General features: G+C 40.1%; 1 protein-coding gene and 1 pseudogene across 1 annotated transcript in view; one reads left to right on the top strand and one right to left on the bottom strand.

Annotated features, from left to right (window-relative positions):
* Positions 1-450: 450 nt before the first annotated feature.
* Positions 451-23176, top strand: part of Rab18 (RAB18, member RAS oncogene family) — a 32124-nt gene continuing 9398 nt past the window's right edge. The window contains exons 1-3 of the mRNA XM_042685983.1: positions 451-685; positions 7113-7168; positions 17894-17955. Coding sequence (XP_042541917.1) covers positions 618-685; positions 7113-7168; positions 17894-17955 — 186 coding nt within the window. The 5' untranslated portion in view covers positions 451-617. The remainder of the gene's footprint in view (positions 686-7112; positions 7169-17893; positions 17956-23176) is intronic.
* LOC122113073 lies at positions 8966-9868 on the bottom strand (annotated as a pseudogene).

The raw sequence follows: 23176 nt of genomic DNA, 5'->3' as shown, positions 1-23176 counted from the left end.
AATTAATGCTAGTCTTTCGATCTAACAGAGGGAGCGGGAAGTCAGTGATATCTGCTCATGTCTTTTATTAACTTTAATTAACTCAGTCTTCCTGATAATCAAGAAGAATGATTGTTTCTGAGATGGGCGAGCAGGCCGAGGAGGCAGTTAGTTATATACGGTAGAACTGGGTCCATATGTAAAACAGACTGCTTCCAGGTGCAACGCTTTTCCCACTGTAATACGGCTGTCACGAACAGCTGCTGACATAAGAACTGCTTTTCAGGCCTTCCCTCCCCAGTCACGGGTCAATTAAGCGACCAGGGGGGTGAGGTAGGGCTGGAGAAGGAGGGGCGGGGGGGGGGGGGGGGGGGAGGAGTAAGCGCGTTCACCCATCTGCGCTTGCGCAGGGAGGAACACGCTTTCCGGAAGATGTCTGGGCCTGTAGGTGCGCGCAGGCGCAGAGCTTCCTCTAGGCGGAACGGAGACGTCCCGGGCTTCGGGCGACCCAAACACCCGGTGCGAAAGGAAGGTGGCAGCCGTGGAGGCGCTGCGCATGCGCAGGCAGCTCTCTGGGGCTGAAGGGTTGAGAGGCAAACAGGGACGGGCGGCTGGGCTCGGCTCCGAGTGGGGTCAGGATGGACGAGGACGTGCTGACCACCCTGAAGATCCTCATCATCGGCGAGAGTGGGGTGGGCAAGTCCAGGTGAGGCGAGTCTGCGGGCCGCGGCGAGGGCGAGGCCCGCGGCGGGGATGGCCGCCGCCGCCGGCACCGGGGCCGCGACGCGAACGGTCACCGGCCCCGTCGGGCCCAAGTTCTGCACACCGCCGTCCGCCCGCTCCCGCCAGGGAGTCCACCAACTCGAGGCCGCGGCTCGGCCGGCCGGGTCGCGGCTGCTGGGGCCCCGGGCGAGGCGTGGCGTGGCGTGGGGGAGGTTCGAGGCCGGCGCCTCGCCGAGGGCCCCGCGGGGCCGGGCGCCCGCTCACCTCGGGCCCGCAGCTGGGCCTCCGCGGGGCTCCCGGGGGCCGGCTCCGAACACGGGCCTGGGGGGGGGGGGCGGTGCCACACACGGAATTCGGTGACACGCTCATCACGCTCAGGTCAGCTGAGGCTCGGCCTGTTGTGATGCCTTTAATTCAGCCATATGGGGTGTGTGTGTGTGTGTGTGTTTTAATGAGTCAGCTGTGAAAGAACTTACTAGGTCCGGGTGATGGAAGGGGCGAGCACGGAACGGGTGGATCCCCTTTTGAAGATTTAAAAAGTGAGGTTTGATCACCCAGGACGGAGCTCGGAGGACAGATCAGTGGGGTCCTGTCGTTCGTTTTCCTCTTTTCCGGGGGGTGGGGTGGGGACAAGACTGTGAGTAGGCAGAGCTGGCGTCTTAGGTGAGAGGTGGAGCCCGGTGGGTGGGGCCGGAGGGCGATGATTTCACCCCGGTCTTTGCCCCGTCCTCCAGGTGAAGTCATCCTGGTCCGACTGTGTATGAGTTGGTGATATTCAGGGTCGAATGACTCTTTTTAAACCGTATCTTCTTAGCCCTACCTTCTCATAGTGTGTGTGTGTGTTAGCTCTACCTTCTCATAGAGTGTGTGTGTGTGTGTGTGTTAGCTCTACCTTCTCATAGAGTGTGTGTGTGTGTGTGTGTGTTAGCTCTACCTTCTCATAGAGTGTGTGTGTGTGTGTGTGTGTGTGTGTGTTAGCTCTACCTTCTCATAGAGTGTGTGTGTGTGTGTGTGTGTGTGTGTGTGTGTGCGTGTGCGCGCGCTTGATCTCAGGGTCTGGGCGCAGCCCCTGTATGTGGATTTTGTTCCTTTTTTTTTTTTTTTTCTCCTTTTTTCTCAAGGCTAGCGCCCTACCACTTCGGCCACAGCTCCATTTCTTGAATTTGGCGCTCAGTTGGAGATAAAACTCTCACCAACTATCCTGCCTGAGCAGGCGTTGACCTCCTGTCCTCTGATCTCAGCCTCCCCCGCTGTTAGGATTACAGGCGTGAGCCACTAGGCGGACAGCTATACAATCCCCTCCCCCCCCCCTTTTTTTTAAAGAAAAAAAACCTCACGTTTCCATTTCCTGGATATAAAATCATTTTTATGATCACTGTTTTGTACAAATGTTAAAACGTTAATATCTTGTTTTATTAGGAATTCCACAGTCTCATGATCTTTTCTTTTTTCCTTGAGATAGGGTTCTCATTTTAGGTTAAGACATGAGATAACTAGGTGTTTTTTGTTTTAGTTTTGCTTGAGACAGGGTCTTCTTTGTAGCCCAGATACCCCTGCCTCAGCCTTCTGAAGGGTTGGATTACAGGCGTACCACCATGGCCTCCTTAAAGATTGTTGTTTATGAATTCATGCATAGTGATTGGTCACTGCAATCTAATGCATGATTGCTTGACACTTTATGTGTTGGATAGATGATGAATTGAAGTGTTAAAATTTGTTGGAAAAAAAATTTGTTGGGAGATTAACTGGTGGTATAGTACACCATAATAAATAAACAAAGTTCCCTTTTTAGAGTAAGTTCTGCTAAGTGGATGTATTCAGCTCCCTGGTTCACTCCCCTTACAATGGTGTTTGGGCCTAACAGTGCTTTTGTTTTCACGGCCCATTATTTACCATTCACCACCACAAAAATTTAAGGTTGTCTATTTTAATAAGGATTGCATTTAAGGAGACAGTTGTCTTTGAGCTAGATACACATTATTGGTCTATCTCATCTAATAACAGCCTTGAACCTTATTTTTGTATGAGAACAAAGGGTTCCACTATAGTAGAAGCCTATGACTTTAAGGCCATAGTTTGTTTTTAGTACAAAAACATTTATCACAGACATGATCTCAATGTGTTCTTCTACCCAGTACTTTCTGTTTTTTTACAGACTGGAGTAAGTGTGTGAGATAGCACTTATGATGTTGAGTAATTATTACACAAAAAAGGATTTCTTCGTTTTGTTTCATTTTTTGGGTAAAACTAGGGTTTGAATTCAGGGTTTGTGATTGCGAGACATGCATTGTACCACTTGAATGGACACTCCCACCTCCAAAGAATATCTTAAATAATGAGAGCAATGGGTTTCTTTCCAGTGCATTTCATATAGTTAGTGTCTAGCGTTTGGGATAGTAGCCAAGAGATCACGATTATGAAACTAGTGCTGCCCCTTATGTAACCTTATGAGTGATATTGGACAAACTAGATCTTCACTGGAGGTGTGACCGGGCTGGCATAGAAACTTTTCAGTCTGACATCAATTGTACGGTTTAAGGTTATGGTTCTGTGGCTAGCCTTGGTGAAGTAAAAATGTAGCAAAGACTGTCAATAACTGGTAGGGATTATAGAAACCTGTTACATACATTTCTATCTCTTCTCTACCCTTTCCATTTGCATTCTTTAGATGAACTTCATTTGTAAATTAAGAAATACAGCTTATCTATTATCTGTTTATTATAAAATGGGTCTTATCTCAGGGACCTACTAGTAGTTACTTGTTCTCTTGATGCTCTTCACTGAGAGCATTTTGCTCTCTAACTTAGAAAATATTATGCCTTTAAAATACAACATAAAAATGGTGATTCTTAATCATTTTCTGGTTGTAGATTTCTTTCCAAATCTAATGAGAGAAAATGTTTCTTTGCCTAAAAAAATGGATTCATATTGTATGGAATATATTTTAGGCTAATGACTTAATCTCAGATAAAGCTAAGATCTGGCTTACGTTCAGAGCTTGTATTAAAATTTATTGTTTGCATTGTAAGAATTCTTGTCTTTTCAGACAAAGTATCACTAACAACAGGCATGCATATCTTCCTAGCTACTCTAGGAGGCTGAGGCAGGAGGATCATAAGTTTGAGGTCAGTTCAAAGCCACGCTGAACTACATCACCCCTATCTCAAAAAGCAAAGAAAGAAAGATATTCTGAAGAAAATCTGGAATTTGGTTCTTCTGTTTTACTTCAGTTTTGTAGCATCTTGTGTTTAGGGCAAATGAAGAAAACAAAATAAAAAAAAGGGAGAGTTAAATATAGTTAAAGCTATATTTTAAAAGCCAGGTTCTGGTGGCTCACCCCTGTCATCGTAGTTACTCAGGAGGCTGAGATCTGAGGATCGTGCTTCAAAGTCACCCCTGGGGAGGAAAGCCCGAGAGACTCTTATCTCCAATAAAGCATTCAGAAAACCAGAAGTGGCTCAAGTGTTAGAGTGCTAGCCTTAAAGAGCTGAGGGACAACGCCCAGGCCCAAGTTCAAGCACCAAAACTGACAAAAAAAAAAAAGATGTATTTTACCATCTACTCTGTGGACAGAAAATATACCTAGCAGTAATAACCATTACTCATAGATTTAAATGCTCGGAAAAAGTTGTAATAATTCGGAAATCTGATAGCTGTTTATTTGATTTCATTACTGTAAATAAATCAATAGACTATTCTACTTTAGAAGTTAATATAAAGGAAGATAGATTATTTTGTAGACTTAGGGCTTTAACAAAAGCTTGGATTTTATTCTTGAAGAATTCATAATGAACATTTCTGCCATATATTAAGTAAAATAATATTGAGAGACATAAAAATACAAATACCTGGGGCTGGGAAGGTAGCTCAGTGGTAGAGTGCTTGCCTTGCATGCATGAGGCCCTGGGTTCGATTCCTCAGCACCACATAAGCAAAAAGAAAAAAGCTGGAAGTGGCACTGTGGCTCAAGTGGTAGAGCGCTAGCCTTGAGCTGAAGAGCTGAGGGACAGTGCCCAGGCCCAGAGTTCAGGCCCCACGACCAGACCAAAAAAAAAAAAAAATACAAATACCTTTTTACTCTAGTATCTTTCTTGCATGCACTTTAGCTCTCCCCTTTCCTCCCCTCCTTTTTCCTACCCACCTCCAAAGTTTTGTCTATCATTTCTTTCTACCACAATCATAGTCCATGGTAGCTACCTTCTGTTGGTTTTTCTCCAGCTTTTGCCGTCCTTGGCATTTTATTTTATTTTATTTATTTATTTTTTTGGGTCCAGTCGTTGGGCCTGAACTCTGGGCCTGGGCGCTGACCCTCAGCTCTTCAGCTCAAGGCTAGCACTCTACCACTTGAGCCACAGCGCCACTTCTGGCTTTTTTTCTTTTTGTTTATGTGGTGCTGAGGAATCGAACCCAGGGCCTCATGCATGCAAGGCAAGTGCTCTACCACTGAGCCACCTTCCCAGCCCCAGTCCTTGGCATTTTAGAATGTAGAACAGGTTTATCATTCTTTGTCATCAGAGGCTTCACTAGCGACCAGTTGCCTACTTGGCTTCATATTCTGCTTAGTATTTTTGTGTGCTTACTCTGGCAGTAACTGCATCTCCTACCTTCTATTCTTTTTAACTTCTCACATATATAATAGCCCTACTACTAGTTGCAAAATGATATGGCTTTTCACCTTTTGTTTTCACTTCAGACTGGATTGCACAAAAGGGTTTTTAAGACTTAGAAAAAATTATATTAAGTGAAGTAAGCCAGGCCCAAAGAAACATAGGTCCCATAGTTTCCCTTATTTGCAATAACTAGTATATGTCTGAGACAAGCAGAAAAGGTCAGATAAGATGATGTTAGGTGAAATGAACCCCAAGATAAGTATTCAAATGTTTTTTCTTTTTGCGATTATTTCTAACGTATTTATAAGATGATTTCTTTGTTGCTTTGTATGCCCCTCCCCCATGGTATAACCCCTGCTTTCATTGTATTTGATGTTGGTATAATTTGTGGAGGGGAAGGGCAAAAACAAATTGTTTAACTAGGGATACAGGTGGACCCATTGCGACAATGAGATGTACAAGTTGTTGTGTCGAAAAACGAACTTTTCAACTTTGGCTGGGGGTGGGGGTTTTAGGGGGGGATAGAGGGGTCAAGGGGGGTGGGGAGGAGATGGGAAGGGGAAACAAAGGAGGCGGCAACAATACTTGATTAGAAATGTACTCATTACCTTGCCCATGTAATTGTAACTCCTTTGTATGATATTTTAAAAATTAAAAAAAAAAGGGCTGGGAAGGTGGCTCAGTGGTAGAGCACTTGCCTTGCATGCCTAAGGCCCTGGGTTCGATTCCTCAGCACCACATAAGCAAAAAGAAAAAAGCTGGAAGTGGCACTGTGGCTCAAGTGGTAGAGCGCTAGCCTTGAGCTGAAGAGCTGAGGGACAGCGCCCAGGCCCAGAGTTCAGGCCCCACGACCGGACCCACCAAAAAAAATTTTAAAAAAATGACTGTGTACATTTCAAGAGACTTGTATATTTTCTCTATCCATCCATTTCAGCCTGACCTTTCCAGAATCATTTTCTCAGAAGGGCCTACTGATAGCAGTGCAGCTTTGAAACAACAATTGGGTAGAGGAGCATGGGAATACATTGTTAATAGACTGCTCTTGGGGTTTTATTTGAATTTATTTATTTATTTGGTGCTGGTCCTGGGACTTGAACTCAGGACCTAGGAGCTTCTTTTTATTTATTTGGTGCTGGTCCTGGGACTTGAACTCAGGACCTAGGAGCTTCTTCTGGCTCAAGGCTAGTGTTCTGCCACTTGAGCCACAGCACCACTTCTGGATTCCTTCCTCCCTCCCTCCCTCCCTTCCTTTCTTTCTTCCTTTCGTCGGTTGTGGGGCCTGAACTTGGGTCCTGGGCTCTGTCCTTCAGATCTTTCAGCTGAAGGCTAGTGCTCCACCACTTGAGCCACAGCACCATTTCTGGCTTTTTCTGCTTATATGGTGCTGAGGAATTGAACCCAGGGCCTTGTGCATGCAAGGCAAGCACTCACTGAGCCACCTTCCCAGCCCACTTCTGGCTTTTTCCGAGTAGTTTATTGGAGATAAGAGTCTCACTGGTTTTTCTGCTGGGGTTGGCTTGGAATTGTGATCCTCAGATCTCAGCCTTTTGAGTAGCTAGGATTAAAGGCATGAGCCACCAGCACCTGGAGCTCTTGGGGTTTTAAAATAGTCTTTCTAATAATTTGTTAGAAATGTGTGTATCGCTTGAGGTAGTATTTTTGGGAGATCCTACATCAACAGCTCGTGTGTGTGTGTGTGTGTGTGTGTATATAAATTTGTGACAAAATACAATAATGAACACATAATATGATTAGAAGTAGAAGTGAAGTTCCTAATTTGCCTTTTAAACTCTATTTTAGCCTGCTCCTGAGGTTCACAGATGATACTTTTGATCCAGAACTTGCAGCAACAATAGGTAAGCCTATGTCTAAACATTCAATAGAAATGTCCTTTTTTTTTTTTTTTTTGTCTTTGAGCTGTTTTGTGTAAATCCCCCTACCCTCCTCTTACCACCCTGCTACTACTGTATCTCTTGAAATCTTACTGACTTCTTAGGAATTAACTTGCATTAAATCTTTTAAATCTACCTAGATCTCTTGAGAAAGAGAATATCTCTGTCTGTCATAGCCAACAGTAAAGTGTGTTACTTCTGTACTTTTAACATTTGCTACACTATTTAGCATATATCCTCAATTCCACATATTTATTGGTATTATTAAAGATGATTAGGAACAATGATACTCAAATACTTTTTAAAAATAAAATTTAAGATTGCCTAAAAATGGCTTTGTCACAGTAACTTTGGAATGTGTGAGAAGATAGTAGGTAAATTTGGGTATATCATGTTTTATATCATGAAGATGTTAGGAGAGCTCTTTTTTTTGGCTAGTCCTAGAGCTTGAACTCTGGGCCTGGGTACTGTCCATGAGCTCCTTTTACTCAAGGCAAGCACTCTACCACTTGAGCAAGGCACACCTTCAGCTTTTTTTGTGGTTAATTGGAGATAAGAATCTCCTGGCCTTTCCTGCCTGGGCTGGCTTTGAACCATGATTCTCAGATTTCATTCTCCTGAGTATCTAGGATTACAGGCATGAGCCATTGGTTCCCAGCTCATGTGGAATAGTTTAAGGGCTGAGGAGTCAATTGTCTTAGCTGTGCTTTGACCTAGGTATTATCCTGAGCAAATCCTTTGTCTTCATTATCCCCATCTATACATTGAGTTTAGAGGAGAGATAATGCATTTCTCTTCCAATTCTAAAATTTTATGATCTGCTGAGTAGGCTATAGTAAAAATAATCTTAGACTTATTTATTGTTAAGGAAAGTAAAAAAGTTCCTCTTTAACTGACTCTATTTTTATTGACTGTGAAATAATTTTAAGTTTGGAGATAAATTATAATATAAAAATATTTCCAACTCAAAATTCCACAAATGTTAATATTTATCATGTTTGCATTATCATTCTTTCATTATATACACATATAGTAAGTTGTAGGCATGATGTCTTAAAATCAGTACTTTCATGTGTATTTCCTAAATGAACATGAATATAATTCTGTTGTCCACTGACCTATTTCATTAATTTTCTCATTAGTGTCCTATATAACAAAAGAAAACATTTTTTTGTCTAATATCCTGGTCAAGATCAAACATTAAATTTTTTCCTCATTTCTCTCCATTCTCTGTTAAATGTGACCAGTTCTGCCTTTCTTGCTATTCCATGGCCTTTATAGTTCTGAAGAGTACAGGGTAGTTGTTTGGTAGACTATCCTTCAGTTTTTGCTTGCCCACTCTGTTCTTGTGGTTAGAGTCTAGTTTGGGTAGGAATTCTACAAAAGTCCTTCTCAGAATATTTTTAGTCCTATTGGTGGGACTTTAGCCATATGTGGTGATGGTTAGTTCTTTTTCCCTTTCTGACTGATAGATTTTTTGTGGACAGTTACTTTAAGACTATTAGCTATCTTACATTCTTGTTTTACCACTCATTGATTATTCTTCTCCCCAGCAGGTAGGACAACAGGTGATCCTCTTATCCAGCTATGGTTGCCAAGCAGCTTTTTGAATTTCCTCTTTTTGTCTTCATTTGTTATTTGGTGTTCTGTAAGGAGAAGCTCTTTTTTTTTTTTTTTCTATTAATTTGAACTCTGAGTGCCCCTCATTTTTAGTAAATTATATCAGCATTGCTTAGCTTTTAAAAAAAAAATCATACCATATCATTTTTATTTAAAATTCTCTGATCCTTATTTATTCATAGAGACCATTTCATTAAGTGAAAGTCTCTTCTTATTTCCAATGGCACATAGAGATAGTAAGTGAAATTCACCCACTGCTCTGTTTGGCTGCCAGCCTCTTGTCCCTTTCTTCAGCGATGGTGAAGTGGATCCCCCTTTCTTCAGGGAAGAGAAATTCAAGGTTTATTGCCTTTGCCAATAACAAAGATGTTGGAAAATCGGGTGGCAAAGCTGTTGCCATTGGCATCTTTCACATGAACCACATCGAAAGAACCTGGGTATCTCTCTGTTGGTGATCACACCAGTTCTTCCCAAGTTAGCACCGGGTCCCATCACCATATATAGGTTACTAGTGTCAAATTTGATGAAATCTGTTATCTTGCCGGTCTCCAAATCAATTTGAATTGTGTCCATTGACCTTGAAGAGGGGATCTGGGTAGTGAATGGTTAGCATCATGAGTTACTAGATGAGGGATTCCTTTTGTGCCCACAAAGATTTTTCTCACTTTGTACAACTTGTACTTGGCCTCCTCTAGTGTTATGCAGTGAACAGCCAAGCGACCCTGTTGTGTCATAGATCAGGTGGAAATTCTCCCCAGTCTTATCGATGCTGAAGACATCTATAAAACTAGCAGGGTAGGTGGTATCAGTTCTGACTTTGCAGTCAATCTTAATGAAACGCTGCTGCATGCAGATTTTCTTCACTTCATCTCCTGTCAAGGCATACTTAAGCCTGTTCCTGAGGAAACTGATGAGAGGCAGACATTCTCTCAGCTTGTGGGGACTGGTAGATGGACAAGGAGCAAACACATCGGTCAGTTTATTCAACATTCAATGCTTGGGAGTGGCTACCCACTTCAGGTGCTTTTTGGGACCACCAGCCATGGCTGCACTAGGAACTGAAAGAGCTGCTTAGCTTTTATAACATTGTTATTTATAGATTTTCTCTTACTGGTGTCATAAGAAAGGAAATAATCGAAAACACTAGTAATTCAAAGCCCATTTTAATTCAGTTTCAGAATATTGTTTCTTTAAAAAACAAAAACTTTGGCCAGGCATTGGTGGCTCACATCTGTAATCCTAGCTACTCAGGAGGCTGAGATCTGATGATCATGGTTCAAAGTCAGCCTGGGCAGGAAAGATAGTGAGACTCCTATCTCCAGTTAATCACCAAAAAAGCTGAAAGTGGAGCTGTGATTCAAGAGGTAGAGCACTAGCCTTGAACACAAAAGCTCAGAGACAGAGCTCTGGCCATAAGTTCAAGCCCCAGGACTGGCACACACACACCAAAAAATTACTTAGTAATAAAACTTATTTTTATTAAGAACAGGCCTAGTAATGGAAAGTGAGGAATAGAGGAGGAGTAACTAGCAGGAAAATAAGCTTGTTTAGAATTAAAATTTTACTGAAGGACTAATCCTGTGTGTGATACCAAAATAGCATCATTTTAAGTTGAGTACCAGTAGCTCATGCCTGTAATCCTAGCTTACTTAGGAAGCTGAGATCAGGCGTTATCAAGGTTTGAAGCCAGCTTTGCAGAAAAGTCCATGAGACTCTTATCACTAGTTATCCAGCTAAATTCAAATATAAAACATTCACTCAAATGGTAGAGCTGTGAGCAAACCAAGCTGAACAAAAACTCGAGGTCCTGAATTCAAATCCTGATACCAGCCTCCCCGTCCCCAAAAGGAAATACCTTAATTTCAAAAACTCCAGTAACCTATGGAGGCTTGCAGAATGACAAAAAATGTAGATTGACTTATTACAAAAAAGATTATTTTATCAGAACAAATACTAAGGCATATGCTGATTAGAATACATTCAGTTTGTTCTTTAAATAGGCCCAGCATCTTAGATATCTTTAAAAAGTTTCTTTTGTATCTGGGTATCATCCTACCATCTGCTTTTGATTATTATCAGTGAGTTTTAAAAGTCAGGTAGCTCAGTCAGTTGTTAATGGCCTTGTAAAAGTTAATGTTTTTATGCAGAATTAGTATGCTACCTCACAGTAAAATGAAATGGACAAACTTATTTTTCAATAATAACGAGACACTTCAGTTTCTCCCTTGTATAAAAACTTTGAAGACAATTGTTGGATTTTATGTTTGATGATGGCCTTTTCTTTAGTTTCTTTTTGGCATATAGCACAATAACAAAGAGAAGGAAAGGTAAAACACAAATTCTATAAAGACAGCAAAACCCCAGGCAAACCACAAAGTACGTAGAATGGCTGCCAAAAAGCAGTGGAGATTAAGCTGCATTTGGGAAGAGAGGATAGAGAGGGTGCTCAGGGATAGCAGGAAAGGCTTCCAGAAGCTAAGCAGTTTTAATGAACCTAGCATCCAGTGAAGTTGTGGAGAGGAAGCTGTGTAGTACCACAAACCATTTATGCCACAGTTGCTCTGTTTGTCCTTGTGGCAGTAGGGAAAGATATGACTACATTTGTCTCTCTCCACTGCCTATTGAGAAGCAAAATACTTGACTGTCTTAAGGAACAAAATGAACAGATCTTTTAAACAACTTACTACTTTAAAAGCCAATTTTATAATCAGTTCTGGAGTTGGCAACAAAGTAAATGTTCAGTTGAAAAGTAGAGACCCTATGCTACATACTCTAATAAACATCTTTTCAGTTAATATTCTTGACCTATTATGTTGCTGGTGTGTGAGTAAAGGACAATATTTTTAAAATTGTAATACCTGAAAATAGATGTTTTTGATAGATAATTTTTTTGAATTTTAACATAATGTATTGTAACAAGTATATGATCATATAATCATCACTATAGTTGGGATAAGAAACAGTTCCATCCTCTAAAACTACCTGTTTGTTCCCTTGTTCCATTTTATCCCAATTTCCCTCTCCCCTCTTTTTTTTCTGTCAGTCCTGGGGCTTGAATCTGGGCCTGGGCACCTTCCCTGAGCTCCTTTTGCTCAAGGCTAGCACTATACTACTATGAGCCACCACTTCTAGTTTTCTGGTGGCTAATTGGAGATAAGAGTCTCATGGACTTTTCTGCCTAGGCTGGCTTTGAACTGTGATCCTTAGATCTCAATTTGCTAAGTAGCTTAGATGACTGGGATGAGCCTCCAGTGCCTTTTTTTTCCTCTGTGTGTGTGTGTTTGCACGTGTGCGTGCATGCATGCACTGGTATTAGAGCCTGAGCTCAGGGCCTCACATACTCACTTTGCTTTCTTGCTCAAGGCTGGCCCTCTATCATTCGAGTCACATCTCTACTTACTTTTCCCTTGATTCTAAACACTGGCAACAACTGATGTGGCAAGAATTTGTATAGAATGGATTATTATTTAAGTATTTAGTAGAATTCACTTAGGACGTGGAGACATTTTTCACAGAGAGAGCTTTTTTGTGTATGACTGTGTGTCAGTCCTGGGGCCTGAACTCGGCTTGGACACTGTCCCTCAGCTCTCCAGGTCAAGGTGAGCACTCTACCACTTGAGCCACAGTGTCACTTCCAGCTTTTTTTTTTTTTTAGCTTATGTGGTGCTGAGGAATCAAACCCAGGGCCTCATGCATGCAAGGCAAGCACTCTACCACTGAGCTACCTTCCCAGCCCCCAGAAAGGGCTTTTACTTTATTTTATTTTGGTGTATAATACTTGGAATTGCTTTGTTTCATACATCAGAACTTCATTCCTTTTTATGTTTTAATGTTGTTTCATTGTACCTATCTTCCATATTTTGTTTATCCACTGATCTGTTGATCTATTGATGAACACTTAAGTTAGCTTGACTGTTTGGCAATTGTGATTAATTTTACCAAGAGCTTTGTGGTCCCAGTGTATGTATGTTTGAGTCCCTACAGTCAGTTAATATGTATATATAAACAATAACCTTCAAAAAGTAAAAGCATAAAGGGCTAGGGATGTGCAGGACCCTAGCTCAAACTTAATTACTGTTAAAGAGGAAGGAGATTTGAACAGGCATTTCTGAGAGAACATAAGCAAATGGCCAATAAGCACATAAAATAATAGTTAACAACCTTTAGGCCTTAGGGACATGTGTATCACAACCACTATGAGATACTCTTTAGCATACATTAGGATGGCTCTTATGTATGCTAAAAATAGACAATAAGAAATACAGACAAGCCGTTGGAGTAACAGGAACTCTGCATTGCTAGTGAGAATCTGAGCAGTACAGTTGTTGAGGTACACAGATCAGTTTCCTCAATGTTAAAATGGTTGCATATATAGGTAGTGCCACCAACTCTAGCTTCATTTGATGACTTAAAATTCTGATAAAGTTATCAGAATTTTTATCTGTATTCTTTTTTTCTCTATTTTTGTGTCATATCCAAAAAATCAATGCTAGTCACATTACAAAGTCTTTCCTCTTATTTTCTTCAGATCTTAATAGATTTAGCTCCTATATTTAGATCTTTGATCTGCTTTCTGTTTCATTTTGTTTATACTGTAAGATAAGGGTTTAGCTTCATTATTTAGCATTTAGACATCCAGTTTTCCCAGTAGCATTTATTGAAAAGACTATTTTTCAGCTGTCAAATAGTTCTTGGCTCTTTTGTCAAAAACCAATTAGTTGAATATGTGAAAGTTTATTTCTGCACTATTTGATTGATCTATGTGTGTTCATACATAGTACCATTTTATTTTAATCATTGTAGCTTTATAGTACTCTTTGAAATGAGGAAGTATGTATTCTACAAATCAAATCTTGTGTGTGTGTGTGTGTGTGTGCGTGCGCGTGCGTGCACGTGCACATGTGCACTTGTGTGCCAGTCCTGAGGCTTGAACTCAAGGCCCAGGTACTGTCCCTGAGCTTTTTTTGCTCAAGGCTAGTGACTAACACTTGAGCCATAGTTCTCCTTTGAGCTTTTTGGTGGTTAATTGGAGAAGAGTCTCATGGATTTGTGATGGGGCTAGTTTCAAACTGTGATACCTCTTGAGTAGCTAGGATTACATGCATGAGCCGTCAGTGTTTTTCATTGCCCAGTGTATAGAAATTGAATTGATTTTTGTCTGCTGAATTTATATTTACGTATTTACTAAAATCAGTTATTCTTACAATTCTTTTGTGTGTGTGTGTATGTATGTGATACTAGATTTTGAATTTAGGCCCGCTCTTTGGCTTACATAGGCATTCTAGTTGTATTGCTGAACTATACCTCAGCACTGGTTATTTTTAAGTTAGGGTCTCATTTTTCCTGGACTACAATCCTCCTCCTTTATGTTTACTAAAGTAGCTGGGATGACAGACATATGCCCTCACATCCAGGTTCTTCTTTTGAGATGGAATTCCATGAACTTTTCCCCCCAGACTGGCCTTGAACTTTGATCCTTCTGGTCAGACTTCTGAGTAGCTAGAGTTACTGTACCTCCTGGGTGAATCTCTAGATCTGAAGTGTGCCTCTCATAGACAGTATGTCATTTTATTATTTTTTATTCTACCAACTTAGGCCTTTTGATTGAGAATTTAATATGTTTATATTTAATGTAGTCACCAATAAGGAAGGACTTCTGCTATTTTTTTCCTTAAAGTTTTAAAATTTCTATTTTCTGTATTAGTGTTATAATTTGTATTTAGTTGATTTTTCATGACATGTGTTGATTCCTTTTACATTTCATTTTATATATATTCTATATATTTTCTTCATAGTCTGTTTCTTCTTGAATTAATTCTGGTAGATTTTAATCTTTCCAGGAAATAGTCTATTTCATCTGAATTGTTAAATTTTTGGCATAATTAAAAATTTTTATAACATTTTTATAACACTCCTATAATGAACAGAATAATTAAGAGATGTTATAGAATAATGAATGAATAGAATAAAGAATGTGGGTTTTTTGTTTGTTTGTTTTTGTTTTTGCTGGTCCTAGGGCTTGAACTCTTCTTGGCTTAGGCACCATCCCTGATCATCTTTTGCTCAAGGTGAGCACTCTAGCAGTTGAGCCACTGTGACACTCCTGGCTTTTTTGAGTACTTTATTAGAGATAAGAGTCACTTGGATTTTCCTACATGGGCTGGCTTTGAAACAAGATCCTCAGCTTTAAGCCTCCTGAGTAACTAGAATTACAGGTGTAAGCCACAGCGCCTGGCCAAGAAGGAATGTTATAAGAAATATTCCTGTCAGGTGGCTCACACCTATAATCCTAGCTACCCTGGAGGCTGAGATCTGAGGATCATGGCTTGAAGCCAGCCCAGGCAGGAAAATCTCTGAGATGCTTATCTCCATTTAACCACTAAACAACTGGAAGTAGAGCTGTCCCTTGAGTGGTTGAGCACTAGCCTTAAGCAAAAGAGCTTAGGAAAAGTGCCCAGGACCTGAGTTCAGTCCCCAGGACTGGCAAAAATACAAACAAAATTTGTTCCTCAACAATCTATAAATAATATATTATTTCTTATTCTTTAAATGGTAATTTATGTCTTCTTTTTCCTGATCCGTTTAAAAGCTTATCAGCCATATTCACTCATTTTTCTTCTCAGTTGACACATGACACGTGTTTATGGGTACAGTGTGATAAGTTAGTACTTGTATTTGTATTTCTTAAACATTCATTGTTTCTTTGTGCCAGGAAGCTTTTTATAAAATATGTAAGTAGTTTTGAACCTTGTGTGGCGGGCAGAATCACAGATGTTGGTGTCCTCAGGGAGCCTGGAGGAAGAAGAAGGGTATAGTATGGGCTGGAAATGCAGTGGTATGGATTCCAAGGCAGTTCTTCAGGCTGGGTGAAGGTCCGTGAGGGTGCAGTCTTCTCCAGAAGCAAGCATTTCAGATGGTGTTAATGGAGACTCTTTGGAGTATCTGCCTTACCTTTTCCCCATGGTGGAAAGTCCCACATGGTTTAGTATTGGTATCAGCTGGAGAAGAGGATGGTAGGTGCTGCATGCAGTTTGTTATAATTCCTTTAAGAGTCTCCATACTCTGTAACATCCCTGCCACATCCACAGCAGCATCCTGCAGCTGGCACAACATGCCAGTACAATAACAATTTTTCTTTGTTTGGGTCTTTTCTGTGGAAAGAAGCAGGCTAGGCAGGTCCCATCAGCTATCACGTGGATCTTTGATCTTGTCTCTTTGTTTCCTCTTGAGTGATTTCTATTGCCACTTCCTCACATTTTTTTCCCCTACAGAGTCTAAATTTGTTGTTAATCCTATCTCAGACTGCTATTTTTATTTCTAGAAATTTGAATATGTCTTGGATCACTCATGTTCTAGGCACAGTTTATCATCCTACCCTGAAATACAAATTATTATTATTTTTTGGGGGGGGGGGTCCGGTCATGAGGCCTAAACTCTAGGCCTGGACGCTGTCCCTCAGCTCTTCAGCTCAAGGCTAGCGCTCTACCACTTGAGCCACAGCGCCACTTCCGGCTTTTTTCTTTTTGCTTATGTGGTGCTGAGGAATCAAACCCAGGGCCTCATGCATGCAAGGCAAGTGCTCTACCACTGAGCCACCTTCCCAGCCCCACAAATTATTTTTAATATACCTTTGTCATACAGGAAACAGTGCCACATGTTAAATATGTGTTTTATTACCTAATTTTTTTTTTGTTTGGTTTTTTTTTTTTTTTGGTCCAGTCCTGGGGCCTGAACTCTGGGCCTGGGTGCTGTCCCTCAGCTCTTCAGCTCAAGGCTAGTACTTTACCACATGAGCCACAGCGCCACTTCTGGCTTTTTTCTTTTTGCTTATGTGGTGCTGAGGAATTGAACCCAGAGCCTCATGCATGCAAGGCAAGCGCTCTACCACTGAGCCACCTTCCCAGCCCCTGGGTTTGTTTTTTTGTTTTTTTTTTAACTGTATTTTTTTTTGTCTTTTCTTTTTTGGTACTGGGGATCGAACCCAGGACGTTGCACTTGCTAGGCAAGCGCTTTGCCACTGAGCTACATCCCAGCTCTTATTACCTAATTTTTGTCTGTAATGAATTACTAGAAGTCAGTCAAAAGTTCCTACTCCTTTTCCTTATTGGGGACAGGTGTTGTATTAGGCATTTAGTACATTAGGATGCTGTTTGTTCATCTTAGTTGTAGCTTTTCTGAATTAATTGATCCTTTCTACATTTATATCCAAACTTCTTGAGCTATTATTTTCTCTCTGCCAGTGGGATGAACTGCACATTATTTTGATACTCTTTTAAAGACATGTGGGAGGTTACTGTTCATTTAAGCCAAATGGCTTGTGTCAACTCCTTTTCCTGGAAAGGCGTGAGTTTATTTGGAGCTGCTGTAATAAAACTTTGTGTGACTTCTTTTGAAGTTCTTTTTGTACATGAATTAGTATTCATGGAAGCTTTTTATAGAACATTGAGCTAACCTCTTTCAGTAAGAGTCTGAGGATTCTTAAAAGGTTGGGCATAATCATTTTATGTATATAAATTCCATTTTGAAATTGTACAGTATCATGATCATTGGTTATGTAAAATAATAATCTTTAGGATCAAACCAAGAATTCATAAGACAGAGAGTGAGTGGCCCTTCTGTTTGCTTGCTTGCTTGTTTTTTCCAGCCCTCTAGGCCAGTTACATGAGATCTGATCTAGCACTTGGCTGTAATTGAATGCAAAAGGAATCCCTGGAAACAGCCAGGATTCACAGTCCCTAATGTTCTTTCTGTGCTAGCACTGTTAGAATTCTAGCTCTTGATTTTAGATACACATAGTCAATCATCACTTTACATTGAGTTTTAGCTTTTATTTTTGGAAATAGGCGAGTATTTGAATTCTAAAGTGTTTGTTTTTCATTTAAGCTAATTAATTCTTTGTGACTGATCATTAGTGACATTTTTTTTCTTTTAGCTTCATATCCAGAATTCTGAGACCTTAAGTGTGCAATTGAGCATTTGATAAAGTATCTTTTTCTTTTCTACTTTTCTTGATAATGGATTTTAAATGTATACTTTACTAGGACTTACCAGAATTTTCATTTCTTCAAGGTGTTGACTTCAAGGTGAAAACAATTTCAGTGGATGGAAATAAAGCTAAACTTGCAATATGGGTAAGACAGTTTTTCAAATGTATTTTTATAAATATTAAACCAATACTTTTCAGGAAAGCAAAAGCTGATTTCAGTGTTCTAGAGGTGAATGAAGACCTTGTATTTAATAACTTTTACTTAGGAAAGTTGATGTTGGTGAAAGGATAGTTAGATCATATAATTGATTAGAGACTTGTTTCCCTTACAGTTATGAAATGCATAATTTCTCCAGAGGATTCCCAAACAAAGCAAATAGGCATGCCATCACTTACTCTGATGAGGAAAATCCATGTCACTGGATGGTTTCACTAGAGTTTTAAAAAGACCTCTGAGACTGAACCACACTAAAAGCAGCTGTTAAGGGAAAGGAAAATGAAATGATACTTAGGAAAAAAATTATTTTTCTGTCTATTGATGTGTAATGTTTATAAATTTGAATTTGCCAACTTGAACTTTTTTTTTAATACTTTTGTCTCTCCTTAATAACTACTTTTCATTTTACTGTTTTTTCTACATTCTGATCCAACTTGCTTTGCTGACAAGACCTTTTTAGGCTAGTGCTCAGTCAGGTAGCATTTCTGTTGAAAACATACAAGAGGCTTGGGGTCTGTCTGGCTAATAGTCTCTAATATAAGTACAAATTGTGTATATTATTTGTAAAGACCTGTTCTTTTATATACCGATTTCTACGTATCATATATACGTGTGTATTTATATATATCCATATATTCATATATGGATATATATACATATCTTATAGCATGGTAAATAATAATAGAACTGATTGCCAGTCATCAAATTGAGACTTCCTTCCACATGGAGGTTAGATGGTAAATGCTGCCTTGCACACTAGTCACAGGTTGAACAGCATGTTTTATGTGTCATACAATGAGAGTCTCTGGATGGCATGCTATTTCTAATATACATTTTCTTTCAAGACAATAATTATGTGTCCGTGTTTAATGTTTTTGTGTAAATTTTTTTCTGGCATGTAATGTATTTGTCTCTCTCTAAATATGTTTTACAGCAACCAGACAGTACTATTTAACAAAAAACATTGTGGAAATTAAACAATATTCTAAGTATATTGGACAGTTTAGAATGTGGACTCTACTAGAATGGGGGCTGATTAGTTAGCTCATCACCTCTCATCACCCTTGCTGGGGCTAGTGAGATTTTTCTCTCACACATGAGAGAGTTCTTCAGCATTTAATTTACATTTACTTTCTACTTGCTGCTTAGAGAAAGGCTACAGGTATTATAATAAATATTTTTTAAAGAAAAGAGGTTTCCCTTTTCCTATAGGAATAACACTGGCTCATTCCTCAAAGGATCAGACTATAGAGAAAAAGTTTATCTTTAATCATTGTAGACATTTTAGTAAATGTCCTTTAAAATATCTAGATACCTGCATCCATGCTTGTTACACGTAGGTGTAAGTGCAGTTTTCCAGAAGGCAGGAATATACCTTACATTTTTAATTGTGTGTCCTCTCTTTTCTCTACCCAGTCACATATGGTGTACATGTTTCTGTGCCAATAAAGTGTACGTGGCCACTTGTCATTCAATTTCATGACTATACTTTAGTTAGCCCTTAGTGAAAGGCATTATTTGAGGGTAGTTTTCCATAAAGGTAAGCATCGGTCTTGTGAGCATCCTGAGTTAACACACCTGTGTACTTGCCTAGTTATTGTAGGATGAACACCTTCTGGGAGAAACATAGGCTTCAAGAATGTGAAGGTTTAGTATCATTGTATGGTAAAAAGCATTTATCTTTTAGTTTTAGCCCACCATTTATATTCTCCCATTTATATTTTGGTATTCAGTCATCTACCTTCTTCATCCTTATTTCTCATTTTTGCTTCTCTGAGGCAATTTTGTTGTTGTTGTTTGTGGAGCTTTAACTTGGGACTTGGCACTGTCTCTGAGCTCTTTTGCTCAAGGCTAGCGCTCTACCATTTTGAGCCACAGCACCACTTCCAGTTTTCTGGGGGCTAATTGGAGATAAGAGTCTCATGGACTTTCCTGCCTGGGCTGGCTGTGAGCTGTGACCCTCAGATCTCAGCCTTCTGAGTATCTAGGATTACTGGTGTGAGTCACCAAGGCTCAGAAGAGGCAAAATATTTTACTTTTATTTGCACTTTGTTTTTCATGTGTTTACTGGTCATATTTAAAATGATTTTTCTTTTTTCTTTCTTTCTTTCTTTTTTTTTTTGAATCTGGTCGTGGGGCCTGAACTCTGGGCCTGGGCGCTGTCCCTCAGCTCTTCAGCTCAAGGCTAACACCCTACCACTTGAGCCATAGCGCCACTTCCGGCTTTTTTCTTTTTGCTTATGTGGTTCTGAGGAATCGAACCCAGGGCCTCAGGCATGCAAGGCAAGCGCTCTACCACTGAGCCTCCTTCCTAGCCCCTTAAAATGATTTTTCTTGATAGCCATTGCTCATTTTATGTTAGTATTCATATTTTCCATGATTAAAGTCTTTATGTAATGAAACTGTGAGCTATTTGTCATGTGCTACGTTTTCCATGGTCATCTATCTTTAGAATTGTAAGATGCATATGTTTATGTTCTTATATATTTGTATAATACTAATTCTGTTTTATGCTACAGATGGTTTGTTTTTCAGTCTTTTGTATGCTCAGATCTTTATAGAGATCAGATGAGGAAAGAAGCTGGTGGTGATGTGGTTGACATAGAGGAGGTTTTAATTTTTACATTTTCAGGTCATTTCCTCTCCTCATGGCATCTGAGTGTTGAGTGTTCTGTTATGGCTAGGCAGGCTGAATCCATAGTTTACGATAATTCTGCTTTGGGTTTATTTATGTAAGTAACACGGTTTCCTCTCCCATTGGAGGCTTTTGGGAGGCAGAACAGAGTTAATCACAGTCTGACGCCATGGCCTCCTGAAAGTGCACACTGGTCATGACCTCCCAGGCTCTGCTGGTTGTTGCCTCACTTCTGCTCTGTGCATCTGTTAACCTAGCACTTGAGATTCTTTTTTCCCCCTTGGTTGCTCGGTGCCTGTCCTGGGGCTTGAACTTAAGGCCTAGACACTGTCCCTGAGCTTTTTTTTTTTTCTCAAGGCTAGCATTCTATCACTTGAGCTACAGCTCCACTTTGATCTTTTTGTGTGATTAATTGGAAAGAGTATCACCGACTCTTGGGTAGCTTCGAACTGCAATCCTCAACCTCTTGTATAGCTAGGATTACAGGTGTGAGCCATCAGCTGTGACTTGAGACATTCAGATCCTTGGCTTATCTATTTTTCTCCTCACCTTACTTCATTAAAAAGTTACAACATAAAAAGAAGCATAGATGGCATTATACCTAACCCGTTGTTGAAAATAACTTCTGACCATTTAAGCATATCGTTACTACAAATTTTGATTCAGTGCTCTAGGAAATGGTTTTGGTGTTTTTTTCCCCCTCTAAATCATCTTACCTATTTGAACATTTTTGTAAGTGAATCAAAAAATTTCAAGAATTAATATCTGATTTAACTAGTCATAAAGTTATAGTGACTTTCAGTGTTAAAACATTTGCTTTGCATTGGCTTAAAAATTAGGTTTTATTAATATCTTGATTAGAAGTATACTTCTGATTTTAACCTTGTTTGTAATTACAGCAGATTTTAAAGTTGACCTCATTGAAGACTAGAAAGAGTGAAGTTTATATTCTTAACTTCTTTCTAGCTTTGGAAATGAACTTATGGAAGTTATGGATGACCTTCAACTATACAAATACAATGACGTTAATAACAAAAATGTCTGGTATTATTTTTTTTTTTTTTGGGGGTCTGGTCGTGGGGCCTGAACTCTGGGCCTGGGCGCTGTCCCTCAGCTCTTCAGCTCAAGGCTAGCGCTCTACCACTTGAGCCACAGCGCCACTTCCGGCTTTTTTCTTATGTGGTGCTGAGGAATCGAACCCAGGGCCTCATGCATTACAAGCCAAGCGCTCTACCACTGAGCCACCTTCCCAGCCCCGTCTGGTATTATTTTATACTTAGCCTTGTCCCAAATCATTAGTTATGAGACTGAAACAATGTTCCATATATGAAAAACAGCTAGTTCTTAAATTTTCAGGTTTTTTATTCGACACCAGGTCTTTTTTTTTTTTTTTTTTTTAAAGTAATGACTCTTCCTCTTCTTTCCTTTCTCTCACAAAAAAGATGCTCTATAGTATTCAAAGCTAATTGAGTAACATTGAAACTGGATTTTTAGACCCCAGGGGTAGAGGGTGAGAAAGGTATGCATATAAGAATGTCCCAAGTCACAGATGTGGCCTGGTTGTTCATCAGCTCAGTCGTCTTTGGAGGAATTCTGGAGAAATTGTTACCACTTTACCATTGGGACAGAGCAGAAACAAGTTTCCTGTCTGGAACTTTCCTGAAGTTTTAGCTGTTTTCTTTCAAGATGATAAGAAAGGCATTGCCTCTTTGAGTGGGTAGTTTGCCTTCCACACAAAATACTTACCAGAGCTGGGTGCTGGTGGCTCACCCTGTATCTAGCTACTCAGGAGACTGAGGTCTGAGGATCCCAGTTCATAGCCTGGGCAGTAATGTCTGTGAGACTTACCTCTAAGTTAACTACCAGAACATTGGAAGTGGCACTGTGGCTGAAAGTGGTAAGGCACTAGAGCCTTGAGCAAAAATGCTCAGAGACAGGGCCCAGATGCTCAGTTCAAGCCCCAGGACCACCATCACTAAAGTACTTATCAGTTTATTTTCTCTTACCTGAGCTTAAGCTGGTTGCAAAGGGACGGTAGCAGAGAAAACCTCAGATCAAAGGGCTCAGATACAAAGTTGTATCTGAATCAACTTCTAGTCAATTCATAGGACCCAGGAAGAACACTTGTACCTTTTTGATGTATAATTGTCAGTTACTTTCTAAGTTGATGGTATTGCTAAAAGAAATTTATGAGCATGGTTGATTTTTTTTTTTGCTACAAACTTGAGTTGATTTGGTCACTTGATTATGGTTATCAAAAAGAGGTTCCTGGCCAGACACTGGTGGCTCAAGCCTGTAATCCTAGCTACTCAGGAGGCTGAGATCTGAGGATCATAATTCAAAGCAAGCCTGGGCAGGAAAGTCTGTGAGACTCTTACCTCTAATCAATCACCAGAAAACCGGAAATGGCACTGAGACTTAAATGGTCGAGTGCTAGCCTTGAACTGAAGAGCTTGGACAGTGCCCAAGCTCAGAATTCAAGCCCCACAACCAACATTTTATTCTAGTAACTAT

Source organism: Dipodomys spectabilis, unplaced genomic scaffold (genome assembly GCF_019054845.1).
Source record: "Dipodomys spectabilis isolate Male_0828 unplaced genomic scaffold, ASM1905484v1 ptg000096l, whole genome shotgun sequence".
Classification (NCBI taxonomy): Eukaryota; Metazoa; Chordata; class Mammalia; order Rodentia; family Heteromyidae; genus Dipodomys; species Dipodomys spectabilis.
This window is presented reverse-complemented; position numbering and strand designations above follow the sequence as displayed.